Raw genomic sequence first — 10071 nt, forward strand, 5'->3', positions numbered from 1 at the left:
CCTACCCCTTACCGGGGATGGACGCCCTGGTACGCCAGGTGGCCCTGTATTCCGTCTATAGCACTCTCGATCTGCGTAGTGCGTATCATCAGGTCCCCATCTCTAGGGCTGATCGCGTCTTTACAGCCTTTGAATCGGGTCAGCGGTTGTACCAGTTCACACGACTCCCCTTTGGGGTAACTAACGGAGTCTCTTGCTTTCAGAGAGCTATGGATGACCACGTTGCGAAGGAGAATTTGACCGATGTCTTTGTCTATCTGGACAATGTTACGGTTTGTGGGTATGACCAGGAGCATCACGACGCTAATCTGAAACGCTTCCTCGAGGTCGCGCGGAAATATCGCCGAACCATGAATGCGGCTATGTGTCGATATTCTCTATGCACGGTAGACCTTTTGGGGTACACCGTGACCCATGGCTCTGTCTCTCCGGATAAGGAGCGTCTGCGCCCTTTGCTCGATATGGCTCCGCCTAGCGATCGGGCTTCGCTGAAACGCGCTCTAGGGCTGTTCGCCCACTATTCAAAGTGGGTGCAAAATTTCTCCGCGAAGCTCCGCCCCCTCGTGGCCTGCGACACTTTCCCCATGGGCCCAGCCGCCCTGACGGCCTTCGAGGGCCTTAAAGTCGACATCGCTGGTGCCGCTGTCGTGACGATTGAGCCTCTTTCGTTTTGGAGAGTGATGACTCAGATCATGCGATAGCGGCGACTCTCTCCCAAGGGGGCCGCCCTGTGGCTTTCTTCTCTCGGACTCTCACCTCCGCCGAGCGGAGGCATTTGTCTGTCGAAAAGGAAGCGTACGCGATCGTCGAATCAATTCGGCGATGGCGGCCGTATCTGCTTGGGTGGTGTTTCCAAATCATCACGGACCAACAGAGCGTTGCATTTATGTACGACACCTTACATGCTCAGCGCATTAAGAATGAGAAAATCACCCGTTGGCGTATCGAACTCGCCGACTTCTGCTACACCATCAAATACCGCCCGGGGAAGGATAACCTGGTCGCCGACGCCTTATCGAGGCCGGCCACTTGCGCGGGGGTTGTAACTTTGGAGGGGCTGCGCACTTTGCACGGCACTATGTGTCATCCCGGGGTAACGCACTTCGTGCATTTTGTGCGCGAGGGCAATCTGCCGTACTCAATTGAGGACATCCGCCGCATCTGCCGTGATTGCGCGATCTGTGCGGAACTCAAACCGCGTTTTTATAACCCTCCTATGGGGACACTCGTTAGGGCTACTAGACCATGGGAGCGCTTGGCGATGGACTTCAAAGGGCCGCTGCCAATGTCGAGCAGCTCTCGCTATCTGCTCACTATCGTCGATGAGTATTCACGATTCCCCTTTGCTTATACGTGCGGGGATATGTCAGCTGCCACGGTTATTCGGTGCCTGCAGAATTTGTTTTCTATGTTATATATATATATATATATATATAACTGTAAGAAATAGTAGAAATTCCAAAGTACGAGCAGGGCGTCTCATTTGTATTGAATATATAATCGTTAGATTAAATAAGACGCGGACGTAGCTTCAGGACGTCGATCTTTAATTGTCGACAAGCTTTCGACCAACAAAGGTCTTCTTCTGAGTCTACAAAAACATCAGGCATGTATATCAGTGGGTGGGGGTGCCCAGGGCACGCTGCCGTTGATCCCTTGACAATCGTGGCATGTTGATTGAAATGCCCATTTTGCACTGGCCTTTTTAAAGCCAATATCAAGACATCACATGCAGCTCATTAAAATCATCCCGTACCCCTTGGCTAGTCACTGACAGTCAAAACGGCTGTTCAACAGCTGTGCTATGAAGTGACCATTGAAGGTTCAAGTGACCATCCATGACCGTTTTGTCTGACAGTGAGGACACTATTGTCCACAAATAAGTTCACACATTTACTACACGCAGTGTTATTGTTGATATTTAAAGGTTTCAAAGGTGGTAAGTTTCTTTTGCGTTTCAGTATATATATACATATATATGTATAAATATATACATATATATGTGTAAATATATATATACATATATAAATATATATATACATATATATATATATATACATATATATATATATATACATATATATATATATATACATATATATATATACATATATATATATATATATATATATATACATATATATATTATACATACATATATATATACATACATTATATATATATATATATATATACATACATATATATATATATATATATTATATATATATATATACTATATATATATTATATAATATATATATATATTATATATAATATATATATATATATTATATATATATATACATACGTATATATACATATATATATATAGTATATATATATAATATATACTATATATATATATATATATACATACATACATATATTTATACATATATATGTATATATTTATACATATATATGTATATATATATATATACACATAAGATTTTGATTTTGAATGAAACCAAAATTCTGTTACATGCTCCTCCCCGACCCCCTGGTCACGGTGTACCTCCGAGCCCCGAGAGGAGCCACAGCAGAAAAATATGTTATTCTGTGTCAAAAATCAAAAGGGAAACCACACCAATGGTTATCAACAAACAAATATTGTTTTAAAAATCACACAAGAATAACGATACAACAATAATAGCAATCAAATATACAATCAACACATCTTATGATGGTACCATCAGCTAGTATAGGATAACTCACTGTGCTCCAAGTGAGTGAAAAAATAACATTCCCCAATGTCTCAATAGCTCAAAGTTGATCCCCTCCAGTGATCATTAGAGCGATGTCGAATGGAACCCTGAACCCCGTTCAGATGACGGGCCCGGTCACAAACATATACAAACGCATACATACAAATATATTCTCGCTGTTGTATTGGCCAAATATATTTAGAGTACTTTACAAAACGGACATTGACGGGCTTTGCATTTTGGGATGCTTTCTAGGTTGTTGTTGTGCTCATACTTTGAGGAATCAAGTGTAAAAATGAATGGAGTAGAATAATTTACCTGGGTCACAAACAATGCATTGCTTGCACATTGTAATGTGGTTTTTCTCATCCATGTAATTCTCTTCTTTACAAGGAAAGCAGAGAGAACGACTTCCAGGAACTTCGCAAGGCTTCCCCATGTATGTTCCTGATAGATACACAATTTTTTTAAATCACTGTAAAAGGTGCCAACCATAAAATAAGAGTGTAGTTGAGATAAGGACTCACCGACAGGACATAATTCACAACAAGTCCCATCATCAAGAGGGAACTGGTCTGCTGGGCACCGAGATGACCTTTCTGCTCTGAAACATGAACCCTGTAAACCCAAAACACACAAAACTTAATTGTACACCTCTCTTTTCCAATTCCATCGCCAGGCACTGCATGACATTATCGCCGGGCACCAGAGAGGACCCGGCGATGACGTGCGCCAAAATGATTACTCAGTTTTCACTACGTTTGTTTGTTTTCTTTTTTTGTCGCTTGTCTTTTGTTTGTCTGGGCGATATCTCGGCCATCTTTTGAGCTAGAAAGCTGAAATTTGGGCACAAAAGTGAGAACATGCTTTGGCCAAAAAAAAAAAATACTAATTTTTTTATTTATCAATTAATTGATGAATTGTTTAATTATTATTGATTATTAAGAACGAATTTATTTCCTTTCTCATCTGGGCAATATATCAGGAACCTTTTGAGCAAGGAAGCCTGCTATTTGGACACGACAATGACCAAGTGTAGCTGCAAAGGGTATTTTTGATTGATTGATTAATCAATTAATTGATTTAATTATTTAATTATTCGATTAATTACTAAATTATTTTTCAAAAAGTTACATATTCGGATGAAACGGTGGTGGTTTAGGTATGCCATAATCAATTGTTTAATAAATTAATTATTTTATGATCATTATTTATTTTAATTACACAATTAATCAATCAATTATTGAACAATGCTCCCTTCCAATTCCGTCTCCATGTGCTGCAAGGCGGAATCGCTGACCGCCAAAGGTGCCCAGGCAATGTCGAGTACTGGAGGATATGTTATTTATTTATTTGGCATGGGGGCGGTGTACTTTGAATGTAGCTCTACTTGTTTTGATTGTCATTAATATATTATTCCAATGAATAATGATTTATCCTTACAAGTGAATAGCAGGCAATTAATTAATCATTCATTTTACTTCCTTTCTCCTTAATTTCCAGTTTCTTCAAATGTTCAATCAATACCCTTGGTGAAAGGAAACAACTTTGGGGTTAAAGCATTATTTGTGCAAGTTATTACATCATTTCAATATACAATTGTTCTTCAAAGTATTGAAAATAATGAGGAAAAGACAATAGTTGACGTTAATTAAAATGAGAATGAACTCCACTCGAGTACTTTCACATGTCGATAGTTAACGTCCACATGAAAAAAAATCATGAAGTTTACAGATCTAAATAGGAATCAATATCAAAATTTCAACCTTCATTAATAAGAATTTAAAGTGTTGTTATGATCTGAGAGACAGATTTTGAAGATTATAACATTTTGTAGATGATAACATTACTAATTAACAACATTAAATGAAGAAGAAAATCCAAGACAGCTAAAAACAGAATATGGTTCAATGCAAAGAAACTCGAACAATTATTTAATAACGAGTTCCCCGACAAAGACCTTCTTCAACACAAGAGGAGGTGATTAGAGGTTAGGCCCATCAAAGCTTACCAAAGGATGTCAACCTATGGTTGCGCATCTGTGGTCTTTCACTTTTAAATGCTGAGAGTCAAGCAAGAAGCAGCACATACCATTTTTAACCCTTTGAGTACGGGATTTTTTTTTCATAAAAATACCCCGGTACGAGATTATTTTGGTACGGGAATGCAACTACGTACTGAAGATCTATTTATAGGTATTGTCGATGATGTGTTGTAACGTCATCCGTACACAAAACTTTTTCGCGGGTTGCGGCACTGGACGTCATCCGTACTCAAAGGGTTAATGTAATGTCTTTGAAAATTTGGTACGACTCGGCCAGGCCTTGAACCACCGATCTGCTAGACTCGGTGCGGATGCTCTAAACATTACACCTCCGAGTCTGATGATAGAATGAAAACACCTCTATACAATACTTTAAAAAGTCAATAAATGAGATTGAAAAGATTATAATGTCTCTATTCGATGTTTGGAACAACACGTTTTTTATCTACAAGGGCCAGAACAAATGGCATGAAACATACCTTGATAAAGAGAATTGGAAGAAGCAGCCACAGTAGATCCATATCAGGTCTGCCAGAAATTGGTGAAAGTTTCCGCAGAGTTTGTTTCACTCATTTGTAGAGAAAAGGTGGAACAGTACCTGTTGTGCAACACGAACATTCATCTTTCTAAATTCTATGAATATAATAATCTTGTCGGTGAACAAAGGTATACTATTTAAACTTAAAGGGTTGACCATAAAGTCCTGGTATTCAGAAAGCATTTCCTCTGAGTGGATCACAAAAGTAAGAAGTGAAGTTAAATTGACTTCTTGGTATCAGTGGAGATCGTACACAAAGGATAAGTAAACAAGTACACATACATTCAAAGTACACCGCCCCCATGCCAAATAATTAAATATCCTACAGCGCGGCATTGCCGGGGCGCCTCCGGCGCCCAGCAATACCGCAGTGCAGCTCATTGAGGCTGCATTGGGAGGGAGAGGTTTACACTAATTGATTGATTAATTGTATAATTAAAATCAATAAAAGATTATCACAAAATATTTTCATAATCAATTGGCTAATAGCATAACTAAACCACTGGTGCTTCATCCGAAGATGTATCTTTTAGAAATGTAATTAAATAAGTCATTTATAAAAAATTAAATAATTAAATAATTACTCAATAAATAATTAATCGATTAATCAATAAATAATTAATAGATGAAATGATTAATCAATAAATCAAAAATATCCTTGATAGCCACATCACTTGATCACTCATGTCCAAATATTAGCTTCCCAGCTCAAAAGGTGCCTGAGATATTGGCCAAATGAGAAAGAAAATAAATAAATGATTAATAATGAAAATAAATAAATAATAATCATTAAAAAATTAAATTATTAATCAATTCGGTCACAGAACACAGAAACCACCACCATTTCATCAGAATCTGTAACTGAAAAAAAATTTTTTTTTTAGTAATTTATCGAATAATTAAATAATTAATCGATTAATTGATTGATCAATAAATCAAAAATATCCTTGATAGCCACATCGCTTGGTCACTCATGTCCAAATATTAGCTTCCGAGCTCAAAAGGTGCCTGAGATATTGGCCAAATGAGAAAGAAAATAAATAAATGGTTAATAATGAAAATAAATAAATAATAATCATAAATTTTTTTTAATATTAATCAATTTGGTTAGAGAACACATAAACTACCACTATTTCATCAGAATCTGTAACTTAAAAAAAAAATTTTTTTGTCATTAATCTAATAATTAAATAATGAATCGATTAATTGATTAATTAATAAATCAAAAATAGCCTTTGCAGCCAAATCACCTGTTCATTGGCATGTCCAAATAACAGCTTCCTCACTCAAAAGGTGCCTGAGTTAATGGTCAGAAGAGAAAGGAAATTTGATTAATTAAATAAGTACTTCATTAATCGCTAATAATTAAATAACTCCTCAATTTATTGATTAATCAAAAAACAAAAAATACTGTTTTTGACAAAGCACTTTCTCACTATTGTGCCAAAATTTCAGCTTCCTAGCTCAAAGAATGGCTGAGATATCGCCTAGACAACCAAACAAACAAGAAAGAAAGCAAGAAAACAAGAAAACAAACAAGAAAACAAACAAGAAAGCAAGAAAACAAACAACCAGAGTGAAAACTGAGTACTCTCTTTCAGCGTGCGTCACTGCCGAGCCCCCTTCGGTGCCCAGCAATGACGATTTGCAATGCCTGGAGATAGCATAGGAAAGGAGCGGTGTACAATAATACTTTGCAGCTTATGCCGCCGCAGACCAAGCCGCTGGATGCATTATGTTTTCAGGTTGTCCGTCCGTCCGTCTGTCTGTCCATCCGTGATAAGATTTCGTTACCGCGATAACTTGAGAACGGATCAAGGGATATTAGTCAAACTTGGTGCAGGTATGCATGACGAGGTGAAGATGAACTGATTCGATTTTGGGGTCACGAGGTCAAAAGCCAAAGGTCGGAGGTCATGTTATGTAAATATCCTGTTACTGTGACAACTTGTGAACCAGTGATGGGATTGTAACCAAAGTTGGTACAAGTATGTATAATGATGCAAAGATGAAAGTAATTGATTTTGGGGTCAAGAGGTCAAAGGTCAAAAAGTCAGTCTGCAATAGATCTATAACTTGAGGATGGCTAAAGGGATGTAATTCAAACTTGGTACAGGTATGTATAATGATGTAAAGAATAACTGATTAGATTTTGGGGTCAAGAGGTCAAAGGTAAAATGTCAGACATCCCATCAGGTAAAGTATGAGGAAGAGAGAGTTGGGATGAGTGGATAGAAGTTGGTCCATGTTGTCGGACAGTGAGATGTAAATTGAGTCATCACTGTTTGGTGGACGGTACAAAACACATATGAACAAAAGGTGGGAACGGAGAGGAAGCCGTAGCCAGAGGTACTCCTGGGGGTGTTTTGTAGTGAGGGCAGTGCAAGGAGAGTGAGGAAAAGAGTTTTTGATAAAGATAGCAACCCCACCTCCAGGACTTGGCTCGATTCTATTGAAGGAGGAAAGTTTCTGTTGAGCAGATAAAGTCTGGTTTATCAGAAGCAACCTGTATGTATAGATCAGTCAGGTTTGAGCGAAAGCCCCGGATGTTTGAGGTCCATACCATTAAGGATGGGGGAGGAGGACCATCGGGTACAGTAGAGGGGAGGGCTAGGGTAAGATGAGGTAGGAGAGGGGAGGTAGGGCGAGCTGTTAACAGTGTGTCGGAGATTGCAGAAGAGCTAGGGGAGGGTAGGATGAAGAAGACAAAAGGCTAGATGGTGAAGGGATGAGGCACAGTGAGGTGTTGATTGAGGTGGGGGGGGGGGGGGTGCAGAGCACAGTAGAAGTTTGGGGGAGGTGGAATAATGAGCTGGAAGAGAGAGGAAGCGTGGAGGGCGGCTTTGTGGATGAGTTGAGGCAACTTTGAGGAGGAGGGGTGGGAGGCTAAATTTGAAGGTGAGGGGTTCGTGGGGAGTTTTAAATGGGAGGGGTTCGGGGTGGAGATTTGAAGGGGAGGAGTGAGGAGAGATTTGAATGGGAGGGGTTCGAGAGGAAGATTTGAAGGGGAGGGGTTCAGGGTGGAGATTTGAAGGGGAGGAGTGAGGGGAGATTTGAATGGGAGGGGTTCGAGAGGAGGGTTTGAAGGGGAGGTGTTCGGGGTGGAGATTTGAGGGGCTGGGGGGGGGGGAGATTTGAAGGGGAGGAGTGAGGGGTTATTTGAAGGGGTGGGGTTCGAGAGAGATATTTGAAGGGGTGGGGTTCGAGAGGGATATTTGAAGGGGTGGGGTTCGGAGGGGGGGAGATCTGAAGGAGAAGAGTTCGGGGGGGAGGAGATTTGAAGTGGAAGGGTTCTGGGTGAGATTTGAAGGTGAGGGGTGAGGAGGGAGATTTGAATGGAGGAGTGAGGGAGAGGTTCTGAGAGGATGGGTGAGGGGATGTTTTAAGGGGAGGGGTGAGGAGGGAGATTTGAAGGGGAGCAGTGAGGGAGAGGTTCGAAGGGGATGGGTGAGGGGGAGATTTGAAGGGAAGGGATGAGGGGGCAAGGTTTGAAGGGGGAGTTTTGAAGGGGAGGGGGGAAGAGGGGAGGTTTGAAGGGGAGGGGTTGGGGGAAGGCAGTGATGGAATGGGTGTAGGAAAGGAGTAGAAGGAGGGGACATGGATTGGAACGCTGGTGTTTTACAAAATGAACGATTAATTAAATACAAACATCCATTGCTAGCTGGGATTTTGAAATTTCCCAGTCGGATATCCGTTTGTAAACGTTGGAGTTGGGGTGATATAAAGGCGAGTTTAGGGAATGTAGAAAGGAAGATGTGTATGTGTTGGTGTGTTGAAGTATTTATTTGACAACAAACTTTTAAAGAGGAAAAAGGGGATTGATGTAACTTAAAGTTAAAGTTCAAACTTAAAAAAAGATATTAAAGTGAAATGGAACTTAAAGTTAAATGGAAAGTGGTGGGAGTGGAAGAGACTGGTCGGTAGTGGTGAGAAGGTAAGGAACATGCCGGTGGTTGTGGGAAAGAGGAGGAAAGTCTGAGGTGCGAAGGGAAGGAAGGTAACCGACATGAATCACCTGATATTGGTGGCCTGTACACAACCCAAGAGAAGCTTTGCTGTGAAGAGAAGCCATTACTATATGTACAGGTACATCAACCATTTTTAAACAAACAGGTTTATTTCGATAAACTCCACCATACATCGCTGTTCATGTCATAAATTACCTTTTACATCTTGATCCTGGTCCTGATGAACACCGACACAAATCTCCATTTATTGAATCTGGTGCCTCCTCGACGAATTCCCCTTTCATGCACAAATCACACCTTTGCACACCTGTAAAACGACCTCGGCCCTCACCGTCCCCAAAAATGTGGAAAGTCCGTCACGTAACTTCCCGTCACGCCCTGTCACAGTGCACAAGTTCACACTCGCACAATAAATTATGTACAGTGCCGATAGAAAGTCTACACCACCTTTCAACATTTTCACCTTTTGTTTCCTTGTAGCCTGGAATGAAACTGCATTGAACCAGACTTTTTCTACCTTTATTTACATATCGTAACCCACAACTTCCAGGTGAACTAGAACGACACTCTTCGACGTCACCACGTCAAACGATATGCCTCCGCCCATATTATTACATCATTACCCTGAGCTCGCGAAGCAAAACAAGGTTAAGCATTCGGGTGCGTACGTGCGTGCGTGCGTGTCTGCATTTCAGTAAAGTAAAGTGTGTGCCGTGTCAGCATTAAAAAAAATTCATTTTCTCGGCAAACGTTGGTCCGATTGACCTGAAATTTTAACCATAGGTGCACCTCCACCTGTAGAATATTTTAATG

At 40.3% G+C, this 10071-nt stretch overlaps 1 protein-coding gene across 1 annotated transcript; it reads right to left on the reverse strand.

Annotated features, from left to right (window-relative positions):
* Positions 1-2915: 2915 nt before the first annotated feature.
* On the reverse strand, positions 2916-9851 carry LOC144889386 (tumor necrosis factor receptor superfamily member 23-like). The gene is made up of 4 exons (XM_078769608.1): positions 9454-9851; positions 5232-5350; positions 3236-3326; positions 2916-3155 (listed from the first exon to the last, which is right to left on the reverse strand). Exons 2-4 carry the CDS (start codon positions 5271-5273, stop codon positions 2992-2994), a joined length of 297 nt encoding a protein of 98 aa, XP_078625734.1. The 5' UTR covers positions 5274-5350; positions 9454-9851; the 3' UTR covers positions 2916-2991.
* Positions 9852-10071: the final 220 nt, after the last annotated feature.

The sequence above is a fragment of the Myxine glutinosa genome, unplaced genomic scaffold (genome assembly GCF_964187855.1).
Source record: "Myxine glutinosa unplaced genomic scaffold, kmMyxGlut1.1 SCAFFOLD_3398, whole genome shotgun sequence".
Classification (NCBI taxonomy): Eukaryota; Metazoa; Chordata; class Myxini; order Myxiniformes; family Myxinidae; genus Myxine; species Myxine glutinosa.